Source organism: Corvus hawaiiensis, chromosome 4 (genome assembly GCF_020740725.1).
Source record: "Corvus hawaiiensis isolate bCorHaw1 chromosome 4, bCorHaw1.pri.cur, whole genome shotgun sequence".
Classification (NCBI taxonomy): domain Eukaryota; kingdom Metazoa; phylum Chordata; class Aves; order Passeriformes; family Corvidae; genus Corvus; species Corvus hawaiiensis.
The window spans coordinates 59,749,355-59,773,474 of NC_063216.1; the positions used below are offsets into that span (position 1 = coordinate 59,749,355).

The 24,120-nt window shown below is 40.5% G+C and overlaps 1 protein-coding gene across 5 annotated transcripts in view; it reads left to right on the top strand.

Annotated features, from left to right (window-relative positions):
• PLXNB2 (plexin B2) overlaps nucleotides 1-24,120 on the top strand; it is a 257,236-nt gene that overhangs the window by 130,083 nt on the left and 103,033 nt on the right. For all 5 annotated transcript variants that reach the window (XM_048300734.1, XM_048300732.1, XM_048300736.1 and 2 more), the window contains one exon: nucleotides 10,596-10,662. In XM_048300734.1, the coding sequence (XP_048156691.1) occupies nucleotides 10,661-10,662 (2 nt within the window). In that variant the 5' untranslated portion in view covers nucleotides 10,596-10,660. The remainder of the gene's footprint in view (nucleotides 1-10,595; nucleotides 10,663-24,120) is intronic.

Consider the following 24,120-nt stretch of genomic DNA (forward strand, 5'->3'; position numbering starts at 1 on the left):
ACCAAGTGTAATTCATCCCCAAACTACCATCTGTTTGAAAGATATGAAAAGTATGTGCTGATGGGTTGGTAGCAGTGCATATTGGTTGCAGGCGTGGAATTAGGAGGAGTGTAAAAGTTTTGACCCAGCAACAAGAGGTGCTGCAAGGAAAGCAGGTCATTGGAATGGAAAATCTTTCACTTGCAGTACCCTAAGAGGTAGGTGAAGACGAGTCTTGTGGAATTTTTTTCCATTTACAAGACAGTCCCAGGCAAGGCAGGCTCTGTGTCACAGTTGGATAAGCTTTGTTTGGAGAAAGTTGCATCGTTTATCATGAAGGAAGCCACATCATTTCTCATTCGTGACCAGAAGGGTTTTGGATTCTGAAATCAATGCACAGGTAATGCAGAAACGGGACAGTTTGTTTTGTCTAGATTTTTGAGCCTGCTAGTGTCAGGAGGTAGGAAGTTCAAGCCTAATGTTATTGGTTCTGTTTTCCGCTGATGGGATATAGAGGAGGCTATGGTGAAAGGCACAAAAAAGGGCAGCAAGAGTAATGTAATGAGAAAGGAGAAGGTATGTTGTGTATTAAGGGAAGCAGGTGAGCCTCCTATTTGGAGCAGAAATGTGTTGCAAAGTTAGTGTTTGCACAGTGTGAAAATATCCCCATTGTTGCCTCACACGGAGGAGCTGTTAACAGACGATGCAGGAAGCTCTTTGATCAAACACCTACGTCATTTCTTAGTGCTCTGCTGTAATTCAACATTTAAATGGCAATGAGTGTTCTCCCACCGCAAATACTTTTTTAATCTCTGACATTTCCGTGGAGAGATACTCTGAGTAATTTTGAAAATAAAAACAAACATGTACAAATCCAACTTTTTTTTTTTTTTTTAATGGTGTAAAGGTTTATCTGGAGATAAATGGCTAAAAGTAGGATGAAAGTGGAGTAGTGTCAGACCAGTGGCATAATGGCAACTGCTTGCTGGTTCCAACGCAAATAATCAAGGAATGTTATAACACATGCTAAGCTTTTAGTTTTGCAGCAATTAATGATTTATGCTGTTCTTCTGCTGACATCATCTCATGTCACTGGAGCACATTTTAATAAGAGGTATGTAGTTCTGGTAATCCCCAGGAAATCTGAACACTGTTTAGCAAAACCCACTGTTTTTTAAAGAAGTGTTGTGCTTTGCCGAGAAACCTGGGGCATGTCAGACTGGAAAAATGCTTCTTTTGTTTCCTGAGAGGAAACAGTATGTGTGTGGGTATAAAATCACATGCCTTCATGGTAAAAACGTGGAGGTAATTGGCCAAACCATGGTGTTTTGCTTTCAGAAATGGGAGGGCAGTGAGACAAGCCACTTTCAGGAATCTTGCAGGTCTGAAGACAGGTTTCAGAGGACCTAACTTCTTACAGCTGATGACAGATCTTGCTGGTTATGTACAGCAAAAAAGCTGAGGAGGCAGCTCTGCTTTTCTTTTCTTTGTTTCATCCAGATGGTCAAAACTGGGTTTTAGTTCGTTCTGAACCTGATATTGCAGGGGTATTTTTGGTCCTACAAAATTTTCACTGAAATAGTTTAGTGACTATAAATGTGCAATGATTGCTGTTGTTACCTCTGTGATCCACTTGCATTAATGACTTTCCTTTTGTGCTACTTGGCATGTGAGGTGAAACAAATGAAAAGCTGTATTAATTATTCATCAACTAAAGAATCTCTTTCACTGTTACTGTGTTTTAGGTTTGTAGATATCTTTGCATAAACTAATTGATTTTAATCATAATATTCCATGTGGTGTTAATTAATAATTTAAATATAATTGTTTTGGAAAGTTTTTTATACTTATTTTGAGCAGCTGGCACCGGAAAGCAGAATTTGGCAGTGATTTAACTTCAAAAATATGGAGCTAGTTTTCTGCAGCTGTTATCAAATGAAATTAGTAACTCAAAGGTGTGGGAATGTTTTTGCCTGAAAAGTTAATCAAGTCCAAATCCAATTGTGTTCTAATCTAAGATTAAACATGAAAAAAAGTGCATAGTAGGGACAGGGAGTTTCCTAAGGCATTTGCACCTCACTGTAACTGAGGAAGGGAAGGAAGGAGGAGGGAGATGTTAGTGCCAGAGCAATCCTATCTTTTATCTTGAGAACTATTTCCAGCAAGGTATGCTGATCTTATTTTCCATCCTCCCACGCTTTGGATAAGAGTTTCGGGAAAACTTTATTTTTCCTTTGCTGGGTATGGATCTAATACAGATTTCAATACCAGGGGACTACCAACCTTTTGGGTAGACTATTAGGTTGACTCACTGCAGAAGAAATGAAGGTATGCCGGTTCAAATAGGAAGCTGATTTATTGTGAATTGTCAGAAAAATCTTTGCTTCCTATGCTAGTGTTGCAGACTTTAGCCACTCTGTGTGGAGGGAAATTAGCTTGTTGGATACAGTTTGCCCACGGATGAAGAGGTTTTTAACACTGTAGCACTACAAACAAGTGGGTTTGGGGTGGTAGAGCTTCATAACCCAGGGAGCAGGGCGTGGGATGAAAACCGGGTGAGAGCAAATGCTTCCAGATGGACCCAGCATTGCCCTGCAGAGGCCCTGCACTGGTGTGCACAGTTCACTGACAGCACAGGCAGCTGCCAGCCCCGGCTGCAGGACACTCCTGGCTCCCTGCAGGACACTCCTGGCTCCCTGTGCATTGCCTGCTGCACATCGTCTCTCATAAGCCCTGCTGCCCTCCCAGTGAGCAGGATCCATCCTCTCAGCAGAAACACTGCATGCTGTGACAAGGATGAGGCCGAGGTGTCCTGGTATTACTGCCACCCTGCCAGCCTGTACCATGGCATCTGCCCCAAAATAGGGCACGGGGCACTTCCCAGCCTTCTGTGGAGCCAGTTTCAGTGGCTTTAATTACATCTGCAGTTTGGATGGCTTTGCTTGGCCATTAAAATCCATTTCACAACGAGTAGTATTGAAATGAGCAAGGAATATTTGTGGCAGCTGTGGATTTCCTCCAGACCTACAGGAAGAGTAAATTAGTTACTGAAAATTTGACAGTTTGTCCTGAGTGCTTAACTCCTTCCTCTCTGGAAGCTTGCTTTTCAAAAGGAAGTGACTTTAAAAGGAAATAATATACCCAATGTTTTTTTATTCCTCCACCCCCTTTTTACGGTAGGTCTGTAATTGCAAAACCAGCCAGAAGTGATTTGTTTGAAGAGGAAGTGTGGGAACTTCCTTTATAAATATTGCCTTTCCCTTCGTGTGCATCCAAACACAGTTTGCTCTGCTGGCGAAGAAGAAGTGCTTGAACTGAACAAGCACTTACTCCCTTAGCTCATGCCCCATGTAAGCATGAAAGAAAGAAGTTTGGGGGGGAGGGGAGTAACCAAAAACAAACAAAGCAACAAACAAAAAAAGGTGGTTGTTAGTAAGGGAGGAACTGAAGTTGGTTGAACCATCAGATCAGCTGGGAGTTTGCCCAGCCATTCGCTGTCAGTACTTTCAGATTCGTGCGTCCTCTGCTCGGGAGCACCGGGCAAGTTAAGGTCCCGTGGAGGGGTGGGGGTGAATCAGTGTTTGCAGAGCCGGCGATTAAAGAACCTGCTGTGACTTGCTCTGCAAGATAGGGCCGTATCGGCCCGAGCCAGCTCCTATCGCTGTTTGGAATGGTTTCTTTTTTTAAAAAGTGTCAACATATGTATCTTTCCTGGTAAAGTAGAAACAGTAGCCTGTACCCTCCCCAGCCTAGAAACACCTCTGAAATATTTGCAGGAGAGGGGTTCACCCACCAGAAGAGCAGCTACAGCCAGGGAAGTGTCTGTGCCCAGCAGCAGCAGGTAGATTAAGCTCACAAGGAGAGAGCAAGTTTTAACCTGGCAGGCCAAGCCAAGCTAGACTGTTGTGCTTTTTTGGTTCGGGCGGGGTGGGGGTTTGTTTGGGGGGTTTTTGGTTTGTTTTTTTTCTTGAGTGCACAGTATCAGGGCGTATGGGCTCTTTGGGTGTGGCAGCCGGCTGGCCTGGCTTGCTAACATAAATCGGTGCAGATGATGGGAATCGAGGCAGGGGGTCCAGTTCCCAGCTTTGAAGGATTCCAGATTAGGAAGACAGGTCACAGAGAAAGCAAGGGAGAGTGTGGAGGCAGTCGGGCTGATTCTCTGAGAGGCACTGAAGATGAGAAGAGCCCTTCTGCCTGATTTGAAAGAGGGAAGCGTTCTTATATTGCTTGTAATTAGGCAGAGATTCACCTTGTTCATTGGATTTGATGGACAAATGAGACATTCCTGGTGTTTTAACACTGGATTGCTGTGATGCTTTCTGATCTGTCCAGCAAGAGGCACAGCCAAGCCACTGTAGTATTAATGAGAAGGTTGTGATTTTTATACATTTCTCAATGGGGAAGAAATTTCACTCAAGCTTCCAGCCAGGCTTTGTAGTGGTTCCCTTTTGCACTTTTAGAAACAAAGAGAAGAATAAAATTTGCAATGTGATAGGCTATCATGGGAAAAATCAGTCACTATCAAAGAAGACACCAGAAACTTCACTGATCCATCCAGCTAGTCTCAGGCAAGGCTTGCCTGGCTCACCATGCCAGTAGTCCTCACATCCTCTCATACCCCGCTTCAGAGGAACAGACATCTCAGTGCAGGATGATAGAGGAGTGGGAAGTAAATTTTGGGTGATTTTTACTTTTTAAATAAAATTTAAAATAAAATTCTCCTCTCTCCACATTCTTCCTGTACTTTGTTCAATGTCACACAAATGCTTTTAAAGTCTTGTAGTGCTCAGGATAAGATTTTTATTCTTTTATGCCTTTCCTCTTGTATTCTACACCATCATTTGCTGCTCTCTCCTTACGCATCTTATTCTCTCTTATCCGTGCCACATTCCTCATTTAACAATCTTTGCTCCTTTTTACCTTCCTACACTTTTCATTTTTTCCTCTCCTTTTTCACACTCCCACTGTCATGCCTGGTCCTTTTTCCAGTAAGGTAGTCTGCATTCTGTAATTCAGGGAGTAAACCTTCAAATTCTTGTGCGAGTACTGACTACATGATGAAAGAGACTGCAGGACTGGGCCCTAGCTTGGCCCAGATATATGGGGAAAGGTAGTGTAGCCAATTTTAAAGTAGTCTTATTTACTTTGGTGGCTTGTATCACTTTGGTTGACTATTAAAATGTGTATTTCTAAGGTGAGGTGTGCACCAATGGCATTGTATAAATAAAGAATTCCAAGAACTTGGTATAAAAGATTTTATAGAGATAATATATTACTTCCAGTTCAGAGAAATGAAGGGACACTTTAAAATCGGTTTTACTAGCACCCTGTGTTTTAAAAAGCCGTTCTTTTTCTTTTTGTTTAACCTCCTGTGCAAGCCCGGACATGTTTGAGGCTACCAGCATCCAATTTCATGTAGTATCCTATTTCAAATCCAGGCCAGAGCAGATTGATTGAAAATCAGTGCTGTCAGAAGTAAAACTGCCTGTGGAATGCCTTCAATGACATGAAGATGAAAGGGAGAATGTAATATAACAGATACTGATTTTCTTTTTTGACATGTAAGGCTCTGAAACAGTGTCCTTGGATGTCACACCATTTACCTTGATTGAACAGTAGTGGTCATAGAACAATTTTGGTGAATTTTTGTGTTCTTCAGTTAGTAGTTATCAGCTGTGTTCTGAAGAGGGGGTGGTTGGTGTTGCTGGGGCTGTTTTAAACTAAAGCAGCAGCTGTAGAATATTTCATAGCACATACAGAGCTAGCTGTAAGTCTGCATAACATCAGAGCAATTCTTGTCAGTGAAATACTTACTGGTATTTTGAAATGATTGAACTTCTTCAGTACTTTGAAAACTGCTGGTGAATGCAAACTAGTTTAACTGGTCTGTGTTTATACTGGTTTTTAGGGTCAGCACAAACACAGATGGCAGTCTGCTTCATTTTCCCATAAGTTTCTATGCCTCTTCTCTTCCCTGTCCCACAGAGGCCAAAGGATCAAAGAAAAAGAGGACTATATGAGAACTGAGGGAAACAGTAATATCATTTTAGGACTTTGAAGCGGTAGGAAAGTGAAGGGAAAACTGAACTTGTGAGCTTTGGTTAATTTTGAATTCTGGGTGTCATGATTTAGGAATGGAACAGCACTCTCCAGATAAGTGCCCCCCCCCCCCCACCCCCAAGACTCTTCCCAAACCAACCAACCACTCACTTGCTCCCCTCACCTTCTTTCCCCTTCCCACTCCGGGGATGGAGTTGAGATTGGAGACACAAAAAGGGGAAAATTACAGGTTGAGATAAGAAACAACTTACTGGAGACAGGAATGATATAAAAAATGAACAGTTAGAGCTGCAGTATTAATAACAAAAGTATACAAAATGAGGGTGATTTACAGGCAAATAAATGCTCACCTGAGAAAATTAACGATAGCTAACCTGCCACTCTTTTGTGTGACCCAAAGCCACGCTTTTCTTCCCAGAAGTAAGATTCCCCTATTTCCCCCCCCCCCTCCCCCCCCCCCCGACAGTGATAATGTGGGTGGTATAGAATAACAACCTAAACATACCCACACAGCTCCAAGCTCTGCCCCCTCACAGCTACTGCAAAAAAAATTAACTCTGTCCTTGACAAAACCAGGACACTGGGTAATTTTAAAAATTGGCTATGGCAATATCATGTTGAATTCCTGGAAAACCAAGAGTAAACATTGTTCTGGTGTGTAATGCTGGTCTGTCTCCTGTCCCCTGCACTAGATGATGGTCATGACATGGGGAGCATCCTGCATCATTGGGAGATCACCAGGTTGCACAAATAGGTCCCTTGCATGGAGGTGGTGTGTCACGGTGGCTGGCCTTGGCTCCATTTGCTCTCAAAATAAAGAGAGAGGCTTCAGGAAAAAAAAGTTGGTGTCCTCACATTATGAAAAAGTGCTGTCTAGAGACAGCCAAGTGAATAGCAGTGAGCCAAGCAGAGGAGAAAGGAAGTCAGTAATAAAACTCAGGAGCTCATGTGCTAGAAGTGGAATCTGCTGTCTGTGGTCAAGGAGGTGGAGAGGGCAGAGTGGAGATGACCAAGTCATGTAAGCTAGAGAATTGAAGGTGAGGGAAGATAATGCACTGGCCAGATATTGGAGTGTAGTAATGTGATACTGGGTTAATTAGAGATGTAAATACATTGCAATATTTAGAGTATTACGTTGACATTTGATATCACCCTAAAGTTTTTAATATTATGTTATATATCCTGTTTCCATATGGGCATGGTGTCAGTGTTGTAATGTTGCCTTCCCAACACTGAAATGTGAAGATCCACCCTCAAAATTAAGCTCAAAAAGCAGTATGTAGTTTTATGCTATGTGCTCCATCCTATCAAGGGCACTGTGCTTGTTAGCTCAACAGCCAGATAAAAGTTACATGGGCGTGTAAAAGTCTATATGAAAAGTATCTGCTCCATATGTTACATATAGCTGAAGGCTCCGGGGAGTAAGGTTTGTGTCTGGGAACCGGATAGCACAACTTTCTATCCCTGACCCAGTGCCTGCCCTTTTTAACAAACAAACAAAAGCCTTCCTCAAAGAAAAGTGGTTTATGATCTGTTTTTAGCTCTAGAAGCAAACATTAAAAAAAAAAAGAAAAGGAACTCAATATGTTCTTACTCGTACTTACAGCAGCATCAGCTTTAGGCACTGCAGAACGAGTGCTACACTTGGTTCCTTGCTGTTTTCAGAAGCCATTATCTCCCTGGCAGCTGCAGTGCCAGGGCAGCATGTTATCTACTTGCAAAATTTTGCACTTGGACACAACCAATGAGCCTGAGTTTATCACCTATTTGAAATGAGGCCTTGACCCTGAATACAGAGGTGCAGTTGCCTCATGAGGGAGAGGGCACTTGCAGGATGGGGAGGTGGTTCATTGTTGTCCTGTTTCTACTGGGTCATTGACCCTCCTGATGGTTTTAACTTCATGAACCATACAAGGTAGTCTTCATCCTTTCCCCCTAAAGGTGTATTTTGATTTGAAAGGCAGAAATTGTCTCATGTGAAAGGTGGGAACAATTAAGATAGTTCAGATTAGGACAGGATAAAAGCTAAAAGTAGTCTAATCTCTCACTGTCTTCTGCAGGTTATGGAGGGGAGAGGGAGTCCTCTCAGAAAAGCAGTTCAGAGAAGATTGATTCCTAATCCAGCAGGCAATGCATGGCAGGACTCTCTCTGTCAAGGCGGTGGAGAGAGGAGAAACAGGAAGATTAGCCTTGTTAGAGTGCAGTTAGTTTATGTGAGCATCCCCCTACTCACTTGCTCTGTTGGTGCTCATGGTTTCTGTCAGCTTTAAAAAACAATTTCCCTGTGCTGTCCAAGTACTTTTAGCTTGAGGTCAGTCTGCAAGGGCCCCCAGCTGTTAGAGGACCTGTGCTAGCATTATGTATTGAAGTTCCTTTAGTTCAAGCAGTCCATTTTGACTGGCCAGCTGGCCAAATCAATACCATGAAAGACTAGTTCCAGTGTAAGATACTGAAAAAGAGCTGTTGTGCTATGAGCAGGAGGTAGAAGGAAGAAACAAAACCAAACAAACCCAAGAAGCCTTGTGGCAGATGGTACCACCTGTGTCCATCCAAAGCAGTGTGCCATTTGAGTGGAGAAACATGGAAAATCTGATGACTCAGTCTGAATACATAGGGAGACAGTGAGTGAGATTTCTGGCTTGTGTCCCAAGCTTCTTATGAAAAAGGCTTCCAATTTTATAACACAGAAAATTGAATACAGTTTGGTAGCATCATTCTCTGGCACAGCTGATTACCAACTGCAGACTGAAATGCCTCGTGTATCCATGTGAGAACTGCCACATAAGTAGTTAGATGATTCTGTGCCAGGTCCTGGGTTATGGCTGAACCAGTTTTTTCAATAAATACATTTCTGATGTTTTTAGCAAGCGATATACCTTTACTAATACCTTTATTATTTGGGGTATAGCTGGCTGGACATAACAGTTAGGGTTGACAGCATTTGATTACTTTTCCAGGCTCAGCCAAATACTAATTTCCATGCACTTCAGTTCTGGCATCTACAAAGCTGGGAGGTGAACCAACTGTGTAAGACGTGCCTAAATTACTGTTCAGCAATGCTTGCAAAAAAGCTCGTAAGGAAAGAGACAACACAGATATATAAAGCAAACTTCTCAGCAGGATCAAGTCTTGTTTCCTTGCTGACTACCTCCACCTACTTCTTTCTTGGCTGTTGACAGGATGATAATTGTTCACATTCCTTTGCACTTCCTTTTACTTCTGAATTTTCTTTTCCATGCTTAAGTTGCACCAGATCTGTTTTTCCTGTTGTTGGTAAGGCATAGAAAGAAATCTGCCCTTTACCTTGGTCCTACAGTCTAATTTTTTTGTTTGTTTCTTGGGTTGGCTGCTTTACTTACACTTCCCTCATATGACCTTCCTCAGTCCACTCCTACACTCTCCACTTAGCCTGTATCATGCAGCTGTGGTTTAAATATCTCACCTAGCTCTTCCATATACCTCATCTCACAATTTTGATGATCATGTTCATCCTGTACCCAGTGAGGGTTGTTCCCTCAAACAGCTTTTCCCTGCAAAGAGATGAATGTACATAGTCTTAAAGAACATCTTCCTGTAGCAACTAGATATAGGGTGTGAATACAGGAAATTAAATTCCATGGAACATTAGCAAACTAAATTTGGTTTAGCACTGGGCAGCCTCAAGAAACATGAAGGGAAAATACAAGTCCTGCTGATGTTTGTGTCTTACTTTCGTGAGAAGCCAGAGTTATGTGAGTCTCAAAATCATGTTCAGTTGAGATGAGATGATTTTGGAGAAAAGGTGGTGATTTTGCCAGGTGTTCAGGTCTCTCTTCCCTGGGAACTGCCATGCAGTGGTCTTTTAGTGCATGCATTGGCTTGTGCTGCACACTGTTTGATTGTGCATTGCATGCTTTGCTAAAAGCAGCTGAGATAACTCTGTGTGTGGAACAGGTCGAGGCATACAACACTCAATATGTCTATTGCCTGGGATATTTTTTTGAGGACAGTTGTCATCTTTACATTTATGTTGAACAATCTACGTGAACTCTTTTTATCACTTTTTGGCATATACAGTGATGTTAAAAATTATCTGATGGTATTTTATCCTTCCCTAAAGGGACAGACACTATTTCTCTTCCATTCTTAAATGTTTGGTTCTGGGAGGTGCCAAGTACTGCCACTGGTCAGAGCATGTTCAAGCTCTAGCTAGAGGAGTACCAACTCATACAGTAACCCATCTGTAATGCTAGGCATTCTTTCTGGTAATACATCAGTTTAAGTCTCAGTTCTTTGGTAATTAGTTGTACATCTGTGAGCAACTGTCCATCTGATTTATTATCTGAGCAGCTATTGAAATACAGAACATTGCCCCATTTAGCTTCAGGATGGAAAGTTATGGTGTGATAAAGTTGTGTTTAAAATGTAATAAAACTGACTGTTTATAAACAAATTAAAGTTTATATTGCACTATAGATGATCTTAAATCAATATTTTTAAAGTTCATAAATTTAATGTGATTAAACATAGCTTAATGCATATGAATATATTTTTAATTGTTGCCTTCTTTTATTTAGTAAGAAGATTAAACTGTCCTGGAAAATAACTTGATTATAGTGAAGAAGACTTAGTGGAAAAGTGAATGTAAGTATTCCACAGCATGTGTCAATTACTTATGTTTACAAACCATTGACATTGGTGGTATTATAAATCATGTTAAATTGACAGCCACTTTTATTATGGTGAGAATGCAGGATCTGACCACTGTGCATATGTGTGTGAGGTATAGAATATCTGTTATATGGGTCTATAGGCTTATATGTACCTAAATGCTTTTAATGGGTCCATGTGCTATTAGTCACTTGTATGCTTAAGAACTATTCGCAGGAAAAATGATCAACTATTCGCCCTCAAAAAGATAAAACACTACTCCCATATAAATACCCACAGAGATTCTTAAATTCAGTAATGCAGACATATTTGCTATTTCCAGAGGAATTTAGTCTAACTTGGAATAATGCAGCCTGTGTATAGTATTTTTTGGTATACTTGCCCCAAAGATGTGAGATTATAGTACAAAAAAATTACACTGTGGATTGGCAATTCAATTTAGAGTGAAATACAGCAGTTGCAAGTTCCAGGCTAAGTGCATCATTGCTCGCTTGAGGTCACTTTTTCAAACCTGCAGTCAACAGTTCTCTAACAATAAGAGCTTTGCTTCATTTTCTAGAACCTCTTGAAACTGTTACTTTGCTGGTGAATACCCCATTATTTTTCCTAAAGTAATTGCTTTCCTTAGCTGTATTTCATAATAATGTGAACCCTCTGTGTGCCTGCACATGTGTATTTGTATGTATATATTTTTGTATTGAAGCAAAGCTGTGTCTCTGCAAGTCATTCCCCAGGAGGTTTTGAGTGGCTCTGATGTGCAGGGCAATGATAGTCAGGAACTTTTAGCTACCATAGATTCGTTCCAGTGTTTTTTCATATTACATTTTTCCCACGATCTCACCTTCCTTTTCCCAGAGCCTGACTGATGAGCTTGGAAGCAGTCAACTAAGCCTTTCCAAATGCTGAATAAAGTACAGAATTAATGACTTAGATGTTAAACAGAACAGTGATTATGTCTTAAATGTCTAACAAGCTGGGACAGTTGTAATTCTAGCCTTTCAGGTTTTATAAACTTGTCTTCAATAATTACTGGCTGACCAGTAGTACTGAAAACTGCAGGAACTACATATAGCATTGCAAAGAGCTGTCTGGTTTATATGGAGTTGTCTACTGACATAGGGTTGCTTGAAATGAAGATCCTCAGATTTGACAACATTGTGCCCTAAGTTAAAGATTTACAGATTAGGCTGTGCATTGATTCTTTCCATTACTGGTATCTGGCCAAGCTTGAAACGTATGTAGGCTTATAAGGTATAAAATCAAATGCTTAAAACCTTCTGATGTGTATTGAGCAAAACAATGAAGTTTGAAGTAATTACTGTGACCAGTCACTTTAGTTGCTTCAAGATCCTTAAAAGTACATTCCAGATGACCCTGTTCAGGCCACTGACACTTCTTGAACTATCCCATGCATGTGACGACTTTGTACATGTAAAATTTTTGTCAGTTGCTTTCACATTTTTCTCACCACTCAATCTTCAACTGATACTTCTGGGAAACTTGGGAAGAGCTATCTTTAGCTCCCATTTTTTGTGAAATAAGCAGAATATTGTTGGTTTCTTCTTTGTAGTTTTTAAGGGCCTATTGAGCAGGAGAGTACCATTTGAGTGTTGGTTGACCTACAAGAGATATCTTCCCAGTTAAAATGTCATTTCATGTATGTATGTGGAAACAATTAAAAGACATGAAGTAGAGCTTATTTCAGGAAGCTGAGTAGTATAATATTGGCAATGTGATTATTAGCTGATCCTTAAACTGACAGAGGAATAAACACATCCTGCTGCAGAGATGGATGATAACATTTTGTCCTTCATGTAAAAATAAATAAGATCTCCAGTATATGTTATTTTTCTGATATGCAAATGTAGTCTGAGCTCCTAAATGTAAACCTTCTTTTTGATCTGGTTCTTGCAGGTATCTGACATTAAAATTAGAGATTTATTCTTCTAAACATCAATAATTTTCAAAGATTAATTGGCCCCACATTGGCTGGGATTTTTGCAGTAATACCAAATTAACAAGCTTTTGTGGAGAGAAGAAAATAATACCTTTTCACATGCACTTTTAGTTTTGTATCTCAAAAGTGGCTATGGAGATATTCTCATATACAAAGACAGCAGAATTGAAAGGCGGAATCAGAGGACCTAATGAGAGCCAAGAGGAGGAGTGGTTTTACCTGCAGTCACTCACAAACTGGAGGTAGAGCCCTGAAGCTGTGAAATCCAGCACCTCCTCTTACAATCATCCATTTTGATGTGTAGCACATCTAGAAATATTTATTAAAAGTTTCTGGTTTAGTCAAAATTGAAAATTAAATGTGAAACTTGAGCTTGAATACGTTGTAATGGTTCAGCAGGATAACTGGTAGGATTTTGGCTTTGGTTACCCATAAAGCCAGAAAGTGGAATGAACTTGCTCTTCCTCATTTTCATCCAATGAAATTCTGGACTGACTTTTCAAAGAGATGAAAGATCAAGCTGGGATGCTGGATAAATCCAGTGAAATGTTGGCTTGCTGTGTTTCTCTGCCTGATAAAGAGGTGAAAAGAATATGAGAGAGTGAGGGGTTTGTTCCTCTTAAAAAATAAGGAAAGGCTAGGAAAAACATAAAATGGACTGGTAGAGATGATGAACAGCCAATTGTGTTGAATTAGGCTGATGATACATCAAAATAATCTTGAGGCAGTGACTGCAAGGTGGAGGAAGGGGAGTGTGTACCTTGGGGAATCAGGAGCAGGCATCATCAAGTAGAGCTCAGGCAGGAGAGTGAACAGGACGAGGGGAAGAGCACTCGGCCCTGATTAGATACCAAAATTAGGTTTTCACTGCACATTTTGTAATTTGTGATCACAGGAACTAGTTCTTAGTGTAGCACTGAGTGTTTTTTCACTGTTCTCAGCAGTATTTCTTATGTAAAATGTGTGCACTGGCATCATAAATAGCCTGATTCAAACACCATTTTGAAGGGTGAGGACCACGTCATGCCATGTGCTGTCACTAAGCTCTGCTGGCTGGTAGGCAGGTTCTTCCTGGAAGGTCTATGGAGATATTTTTTAGACTCCTAGAATTATAAAATATTTTCTCAAAACCAGTGTCCATCTCAAAAATATCCACCTTTGTTTCAGGATCCAGCTGGCTATTGTAAAATTAATTATCGTTTAAGATAATTAATTAAGAGCTTAGCTCCCGTATTGTGGATGCTGTAAATATTTCTCAGCAACATTTGGACAATGTGGTAAATAAAGCATAGAGGCACATTTGATAATAAGGAGAAAAAGAAATATTTAGGAGTTACTAGTTCATTAAGTAAGGTCTATGCTGTGCATGAAATGAGGCAGGGAAACAGGGGAAAAAGTCTTCCACTATAGAGACTATGAAGGAGTCACATAAGGAACTTTAATTCTAGATATGACAGTCAATCAGGCTTAAGTCCCCAGAATCACCTCTAAGACACATCTTTAGATCCATACGACTTAAGTTGCCAAAACAGGTAAAAATTGTTCCGTATCTTCTGTGTGCCTTGGGCAGTGGGCAAGAACATGACATTGCAAAATGTTCCCACAGAATTTCTGCCGCTGTCACACTGAGACCGTAAAGGGCACTCAAGGGCACTACACACGGATTGCATCTGTCTTCATGCATGTGATTTCTGGCATTTCTTCCAGTACCTATATCCTATCTTTTTTTCTTTCCCTGCATCTCTGTCTTTCCTGTGTTGCCTGGCTAACTTTAAGGAGAATACTTCAGCTCCAGGAGAGATGGCAGCTCTGCACTACCAGCATGAGTAGCCTGTGACACCAGGTCAGGCTGCAACCAGAAGCAGTAACAACCACAGGAAAGCCCTGCATAATGATTTCTCCAGGGTGTGTAGAGCAGCTTATTTGGAGACTTATTTATGTTGTTGTTTTCTCACATGCTATCAAATACAATCTTTTATTTCCCTCTAATCTGGGTTTATATTCACTGGGTTATGTAAAGGCCAAATGTCTTGCCTTTGCTGCTAGATCTTTGCAATAAGAGTGCCCATGGTGAAAGTCCTGCCCTTCTCCTGCCCTTATTGAGCATGGAGTCACTAGGAGAGAGCTGGCTCCACAGGCAAGCCTTGGCTCTCCATTTTTCTCTGGCAGAAGCCCACAGGGCCACCCATCTAACAAAAGCATTGCACAGCTTCGTACATATTTCATATCACTAGCTGCAGATGAACTGTAATAGAGTTTTGTCCATGTGTTGGCACCTTTTCCTCTACAGAGAAATGAGGCCACACTTTACCAGTAGTTGCAGTACTTGAATATATGAAACATGCTATGTACTTCTCATACTTCACTTTGAGACTTGCCTTCTAAAAAAACTTGTGGGTTAGCTATAAAAATGTGGTTTATTGGCGGTTATGAGTGACCTTTCTCCCTAATGCAGTAACACTTGACTAAGTCTACAGGTTTGGCTACAAGACCCACAGGAGAGAAGATTCTTGCAACAAAACACAGCTATTTATTTAGAGGTATCCATTCATCCTCCTTGAAACACAGACCCGCATGTCAGTCTTCCTTTCTCATGTTTCTCTGAAATGATCTCCTGGGGAATATGTAGAAAAACAAACAGTAGATTTTTTTACCATTTTAGGAGAGGGATGGAGACAAATTCAGCTTCAAAATACTTGGTATTTTAAATGCAAAATGGTCCTTCCTTAATTAATACTTGGCAAAGCATTTTAAAGATCAAAGTGTCAATATTAGCTAATTCTCATGACACACCTGTCAGGTAAGTAAAAATTATATCCATTTATAGCCCGGGCAGCTAAATACTGTCTAACATCAGCATTTTCACAGTTGCTACCTAGTTAATTTACTGAAATAAGTAGTCTAATTCTCAAAGGTTCTTCATATTCTTAGTTGTCCTAAATTATACTTAGTACTCCAGAGTACTCACTCTTTTGAAACTGAGTGCAAGTATTTTGGTGCAGAAACATGGGTATGTATGGCAGCAGAACCTGAGGCATCAATACTTAAAAGACTTTTTCCAAACTTAAGCAGCCCTAAAAAGCCTAGAGCTGGAACCTGCATACTGTCAATTCCCAGGGTGGGCTCAGGCCCTTGCACTGCCCAGCTCTCATACCTTGAGGCAGAGTTGTTTCTCAGTAGAGCTGGAAAGAGTATGAGGTATAGATAGTCTTGAGAGGACCAGTCTTAAGAGATTTTTTTTTTTTTTTTTTTTTGCAGGGAGTTGTGTACAGAAGGAGTTTTTAGAGAGGGAGAGGGTGCTTGAAGTGGAAAGAAAAATGGTGTGTGATAGAAATTAATTCTCCTACCTCCTGCTGTTGCTTCCATTAGAGATGCAGGTTATCTTGTTATTTCTGTCATGTCTCTCTCTCCTTTTGTTATAGCATCAGCAGAGTGGTATAATTGGGTTGGAGGACAAATTTTTTGCTGCTCTATTGAGCAATGACTGAAAGGGAGAGGAGATTTTGAACAAGTGCTGTCTCTCCTTCAGTGTGCAATGCAACTTGTTTCCAAATGGTGTTTTAGTTGGAGTGGTGGTGATTGTCAAGTGCCTTGCTTTGTCTGTGGAAACAGTTTTTGTAACCTGTTTGCTCCATTCGGTGTGGCAATGCCCAGTCCTGAATACAGCACAAAACTTAAGGATGGCGTCACTCCATCCCAGTCTGTTCTCCCTCTTGCAGGAGCAGGTGGGAATGCACAAAACCCTAGCCAAAGGCTGTCGATGAGTTGGCACTTGAAGGAGGGAAAAGACTAGGCTACAGAAAGGGGTCTCAAGGCATTGAACAGTCTGGAGCAGGCGTGCATGGCTGAATTAGGAGTTGGAATTGTTTGGCTTTCAAATTCAGAGGACTTGTTTGCTGTCTTGGACCTGCTCAAAGTGAGTAAATGCTACTGCTAGTAACAAAGCCTGATAGAGGAGGAGTGAAGGATTAAAAACACAAAATGATGACTCACCCTCCCCTCTCCCCCTTTCCCAGTTTCAGTCCCCACTAAACCACTTTACCTCACCAAAGCCCTGGTGGCATTTTGCTTATAAATAATCATGTGTTTGAAATGTTATAATGTGTAGGCAGGGATTAAAAGGATATGTGATGCTACAGCATTAAAACAGTGCAAACCTCTGCAAGGGAATTGTGAAGGAAAATTATTTTTGGCAAGGGCTGCTGCATCCTGGGGAGATCAAGAGAAGGCACAAAGCAGTTTACCCAAGTCTGGAAAAACCAAGTAGAAAAGCTGGGTGAAATAAAATAGGGCTTCACATCAGTTCTTTGTCATATTAAAGCAAAATCTGAAGTTTTGGGGGGATGCAAAGAGGATATTAATTGAAAAATTTCTGTTCAAGGTACCAGCCTAAACTGTTGTCCTTTTCTTACTGTAAAGGCTGGTGAATACAACTGTGTGGTTATCATCCACACTGTAACACGTTTCTTCCTTCTCCTAATGTGCGATGGGAATGGGAGGTAACACGTAACACTCTCAAAACAGTGTGTCAGCCCATAGCATTTTACAGAATAAGTAGGTTGGGTTGTCCATTTGTGTTATTATTTATACTCTCAAAGTGAAAATATTGGCATCGAGTTTCTTGTTGTGTCTGGCAACAAAAATTGAGAACTGTCCCTGCTTAGAAAAGGAAATGCATTACAGACTTTGAGGGAACTGTTGCACATCAGTTTTCAGCATTGACTTTAGCACTGATTGTGCAGCTTGAGTATCATTTTTAGTGTCATTCTCAGATGCTGCATTGGCTTTGTCTCCAAAAACTTTTGATTCCTGGATAAAGTAAGCCCTTTTATGGGACTGCTGACGTTGAGTAGGTGAAATCAGCTTCCTCACCTCACTTCTTAATTTCAGGTGAATTATCAATACCAGTGTGAACAATACCAGTGTGAACAGGCACAGGTAAGGGCACTGTCCTGCTACTCCTCTTGCTGATGATCTTGCTGCTGTTTGCTTGTCTGTACGGGGGAAGCCTCTGAATGCTATGCCTGTAGCAACTGTGCAGTTACTAATAAACAAACAGATTTTAGGAGGCCCCATTCATTTAATGTCTAATTAATTTTTGAGACACACTCTGAGGCTATAGAACCCAGGGAGGAGGGCTTTGAGGGGAACTCCTTGGGGGAGGTAGGATAGTGCCACTCCTTCACCTCAGCTGCATTATGTCTCGCAGGCTGGAGCAGCAGCCCCTGCAGCTCTCAGCTCCATACACAGGGCTTTTCACTCTTCCACCTGGCTTTCACCCCTCCACCCAGCCTTCAGACCAGGGCTTCTGCAAAAATGCATTTGAAATCTTCATGCTGCTGCTCCCCCTGGGTTTGGTGCCAGGGCAGCCTAGCTGCAGGTGTGTTACTGGTCTCCTCATCGTACAGAACTTCTGCTCCATTCCTGCAGTGCATCCTCTCACTTTGTCATAGCAAAGATGTTTAAGCAGTTGTTTTAGGTAAACTGGTCTGTCACTTTGCTAAATGAAAATGATTTGATTAATGCACTGTTTTATATAGAATACACCATCTCCACTGCTTTTAACATTTGTTTCTACTTTTGTGCTAGCAAACATGAAAAAGTGCCCCATGCATTCAGGATGTTACTTTTTAATGCTAAATTTTTAATTTATGTGAAATTTATTTATAAGTCTAGTTTGTTTTGTTTTTCTCCCTCCTTTATTGCATTTAAACATATTACCTGAATCTTCATAATAATCTTCACTTCAATTAATCTTACATTTAATGTTACATTTAATTAAGGGATTTAAGAAGGATAAAAGTAACAATTAAATACTTGCTTGCCTAATAATTTTTAGGGCTAAATTCAAGGCAAGCCTCAACCATATTTGATTCAATTAATGTAGTGCAAAAAACATTGTGTTTAAAAACAGCCATTCCTTTGGACAGCTAGATAATATTCTGGTGTACTGTTACTGCAGCACTCAATTTGATCAAGCACAATGTCATGAAATAATGTCAAGATGTAAAAATATCTACATTTAGGTAGGAAATTTCCCATTGTCAGTCAGTAAGCCAATGACTTTGTAAACAAAAGTCTTGTTTATCTTTGCTGGTTTTGTTTAAAATTGCATTACTTTAATTTGTTACTAGTTAACTGAATCGTATCAAATTACATTTCCTGGGAACTTAGAACTTTGCGAAACACTGCAACTCTTGTTTGTACACAGACAGTGTTTCCTTTAAAATGCGTCTGGAAATTTCCAGATGTTGAATGGATGTCCCATGGTTTTTAAGAAGCGTGGGTTTTAGTGCTTGAGGTTTGGGGGATTTTTCTTTTCTTTCTTTTTTTATTTTTTTCTTTTTATCTTTCCTTTTTTGTTGTTTTTATCCTTGAGGTTGCCAGGTCACAGTTTTGGCCTTGGCATCCTCTGCATCAGTTTACACCCAAAAGTCATAGGCTATTGGCCATTTGGCTCTTCAGGGTACTTAGAGAAGAAAAATGGGTCACAATACCTTTTCCATTGTAACGAGTAGAAACACAGAAACAGAGTACAGCTGATTTCACGGGTGGTGGAGCAGATTCCTCAAGTCCTCCTGCATTTTTTACAGCCAACATCTTTAGAAAACATGAACTATATTATTCTTTACAGAAGACTCTGGGAAAGTTTGGTCCCTGTTCTGCAGCGGCATTGGTTGCCAGTGCATCATCAGAAATATCCAGAAATTGAATGACTGTAGAGAGCTCCTCTTGGTTGCAAAGCCAAAAGGATCGTGTTCTAAGTCTGGGATGGTTCTAGGAGAGCAATGTGGTCAACTGAGCAGATTCATTGCATTGCTAGGCTTTTCACACCCTTGCGTGAATCAGGCCATCCATCCATATGTGAATTCTTTGGTCGATTGCCTTGAAAGATATATTGGATAGCATTTGTTTATAGTGGTCCAATCTGCAGGATATAGATTTTATCTGGGCTGTAAATATTTGTGGTGCTACCCTGAGTTTGCTTTGCAGGATGTGTATGCTTCCTTCTTGAGCTGCCCCACATGGGAATGTTCTACCTGTTTGCATGATTACAGATTTTGCCTAAAGGAGCATTATGCAAAGAAGTTATCTCTCCTAAGGGAGGTATATGTGAGCAAAACTTTTACAGCTCAGGGACAAGCTATGCTGAGAGAAATTGTTCTTTGAAAATATGTCTTTGAAGTATATGTAGGACCAGAAGGAAAAAAACAAGGAAATTATGTACATGGGGAATGGAAACAAAAAAAACCATATATAAAAGAAAATGTTACAAATATATATATTTTGTACAACTTGAGCAAAATTGAATGTACTAACATTATTGTAAATAAGTGAGGTACCCTGAAAATAGTAATCTTATACAAAAGCAGCTGTTTATTCTCATGAAAGAAGAATGAGCAGAGATAACATCTTCTCCCAGCAAGCCTGTCTGTTGTCTTTGACAAGGTGACAGGGAGCATTTTTTTCTCCAATTGCGGTAAACCTACTAAAGGTTTTTTACTTAAATTGTGTCAGGATGTGTTTATACACACACCCACTTTCTTAGGTACCAGTCCACCCTGGTACTGCTGTCAGTGCTGTAAGTATGGCTGCAACCAAAACTCAAGCCTAAGCAAGAGCTGAAAACTAAACTCACCAGAAGTTGAAAAATGGGTAGTTCCTGCTAGAACAGCTCCATGAGTGTCTTCTCACCATCTTTTGCATGGCACTACTAGCCCAAAGCAGAGATTTACCTTTCAGAGCAAGGGATTTACTGTGTTTACAGGTGACATAGATTCTCTTCAGTGATGAACTAGATATCAACTGTTCTGCTCAGATGTTAGGCAAAGTTTAACGTTGACCCAAGATTTTTCTTTGAAATAAATGGCAGGACAACCTGTGGCGAGAGGGGCAAGCTGCTTACTTTCATATTCACTAGATAAACTGAAACTCTGACCTTGTGGGACAGTAGAGAAAGAAGAAGGTTTCCCAAATGAGGTGTTCAGCATGGTATGATCTTCCTTATGCATCTGTTAAGCGGCTGACAGGAGCCTGCCTTGTGACTTCGATTGCTGACTAGCAGGGGAGAGGAAAGGCAAGAAGGGGGGAAGGAGAGGGCACATCCAATGTTTTGCAACACATGATTTTGAGGCAAGCATCTCTGCAGTGCTACTTCTTGTCTTGCTCTGCCAACTCCTTTACTGAGGTTGAACTGCATTTATCATCTTTGGCATTAATCTAATACATCTAAAATTCTTGGGCAAGGTAAATATTTGACAGCCCCTGTATGCCTAATTTGTCCCCATGCTTTAAAGATTTTCAGTATCCTTGTAAAATATTGTCCTGCAAATAGTGGGTGGTAGAGTGCATGCTGTTACAGTAAGTAAAGTAGAGCTTTTTAAGTAAATTCCCTAAGCGGATGCACATTATAGCATACAACTATGTTTTCTGGAGTGGTTGGAATTCCATTCACCAGCCCTGGAAAAGGCATAATCACCTAAGAGATGGAAATTAGTACAAATTGATCTCATAAGAGCAAATTTTATTTAAATTCTTGTCTGTCAGTGAGTGATCTTGATTTTGTTAACAAGAAGTTTGCTTTCATTATGGGTAAAATATGCAGTATAATATCTAAATAAAGAGTATGTTAAGCTGTTAAAAGCTGGTTCCACAAATAATCAGAGATTTTCCAGCTTTTGCTTTAATTTGGAGTCTGCTTGTCAGTCTTCATCTTTATTTGTGGTAAATAAAACCTCTTCCCTGAAGGGATCAAGGTAAGAGCCATAGTATTATGTCTACTGCAATCAGCGATTTTGTAGGGATCTTGTTAAAGTTCAAGTTCTTTCCCTGCAATTGAGCAGAAATACTAATGTATGCTGGAAATGAATGCTTGATCCACTGTTAAAGGGGATCAAGAAAGCTTAAAATACAGGGAAGCTGCTCAAGACAAGTTTCAGCACCCTTTGGAAGAGGAGCCAAAGATAAACTGATAAATACCAAAGGTTGTAGCTGGGCCTTTCCCTCAGCCCTTTCTCCAGTCAACAGTTGTTGGACCTGTAGTTATTTGAAAACCAGGGAGGTTATAGCCTGGGAAAGCACAGAGAATTCACTCAGTGAGGGGGTAGCAAAGAAAAATTAACCAAGGGACCCAAGGGATACAAGTGAGGACAGACACGTATATTGAGGAAACAATTGTGCATCATACAAATGGATACTTGGGTAGTTTATGCTGCACAACCCTTTCTAGGTCCACTGTCAACAGGATTGTGAGAACCTGAATATGCTGAAGAAACCAAAACTCCATGAACATCCTGTCACCATGTCCCCCTTCCACAGTGATGAACATTAGGCATTAGTACAAAGGCAGCAGGTCAAGTGCTGCCCACAGTCATAAGCAACAGACTGCACACCGGATTTTGTGAGAGGGGATGGAGCAAAGCTCTGAAGTGATTAGTGCTGTACCAGCCCAGAAAGCTTTTGTGGAAACTAAAGCAGATCTGACTGAAAAGATCTGTGCTTATTCAGGAGGAGGCAGCTTTTCACAATGTGATTAAGTATTCCATGATCTAATAGATGATGATGTGGAGAGGATGAACAACGTCCATTGTAACAGTAGTAAGAAACTCAGATAAGAACAAAAAGAATATAATTTTGGGAGAAGAAACTGCCATACATAAGTGGCTGAGCATCAAACTATGTTGGATTAACTAATCTCCAAACTCATTTAGGCACAAACGGGTCAGGTGAAATCTGATAATAAGCTCTGACTGAAACATGCTACCTTAATGGCAAATCGTATTGATTCTCATTTAGTATCTTTTCTGGACTGTGACATATCTGACATGGCCCAGATTTTTAATTTTGGTATCTCTTCTTGATGGTTTATGTGTATGGCCACTATAACATAGGACTTTTGTAAGGTAGGAGTGAAAGACCATACAACAGCTATAGATCAAGCTCATACATCACTTGACATGAGTGTTGCTTTTATGTTTGCACAAATGTAATTTCCTTTTGTTGAAAGTGCAAGTAGAACTTGCCATAAGGACCAACAGATGATGTAAAGTAATTGACAAAAAAATAAATTGCTCCAATACTTAGGAACTGTTGTATTAACTCTTTCCATAAAATAGGGAAATAAAATGTTCTAAAAAGTAAATGTCACATTCTGGTTATGTAGTGATCGGTTGCTGGTCTACAGTGCTACATTATTAAAGTCATCTGTCTCTTTTTATCTGCTTAGTTATTCCTTTTCCTCTGTCCTGACTGTAAGAATATTAATTTTTACGTAGTACCAAGGTTGAGGATTTACCCTGTGCCAAATAGTGATCCATATGCAGAGACTGGGTTAGGAATTCTTGGGTTTGTTCCATAGTTATTGGTTTAGAGTTGGGGCTATGAAGACTGGACTTCTTTCCTAAAGACTGCTCAGTTCTAATAACTCTTTTTCTGAAACCTTCCCTATGAAAGTATGTTCATGTGCTAATTACACATAATTTCCCTGTTGCTTTTGCTTGGGTGTCATTTCTTTGTCCTGCTTTGGTTCCCTCTGAATTTTGAGCTGAGCTCTCAGGGGATAAGCGCACTGGAGATCACCATGGTAACACTCTGAGAATGCACACTGCAGGCGCCAGGATTTGCTGCTGTATCCCTGTGAGAGCTCTCATGATCTGTGGACTTGCAGTCTTACTCAGGAGTGAGAGGGAAGGAGTCAGTGTCTGAGAGCTGGTTGTACAGTGCCTATTAAAAATGTTTCTTATGTAAATTGAGGAACTCTGGACATTGTTTGGTGATGTACAGCACTAACATCCAGCATTTTCATAGCCTACTGCTGAGACTTCCCTTAGCAGACTGTAAAACCCTCTCTTTTTATTCCACTTAATTCTCATATTAGGCTCTGAGGTCTTAGCTCTCCACATTTTCAGTCAGGACTAATGTGGGAGCCATTGCAAAGGCAAAGTTGTTATCCTGATAAAAGCTTAAAGATGGTTGTTTTGATAAACGTGTCATAAATATTATAATGCAGAGTTTGAAAGAGGAGAGAGCTCATATCTCTGCTGTTCCCAAATCTTCTTTCAGGAAAAAACAAACATTCAAGGAAGAATTATTTTATAGATTAGTATTTCATGGCAGTGGTTAGGAAAGAATGGCTTCTCTCCAGCAGCAGGAAATAACTGGATAGAAGTGTACTGCTTTCCAAGACAAGAATTAGAGGCTGTAGGTTGTATTCTGACAGTGTAAGTGTGACATTGGAGTTATGTTTTGTATTACTGGAGTAAGAAGTGTGCCATATCCCAGTGCCTGGAGGTTTTCTTTGTTGGGTTTACTTTTTTTTTGGAGTACATGTCAGCCCAGCTGCCATAAGACTAGACCACCAGAAGGATGTGGCTTGTAATGCTCAGTGACCAAATCAGGTGTGATCAGCAGCCTTGAATAAGGTGCCTACCTTTCAAGTTATTGCATGCGGAGTGCTAAGCCCATGAGAGCAAAGA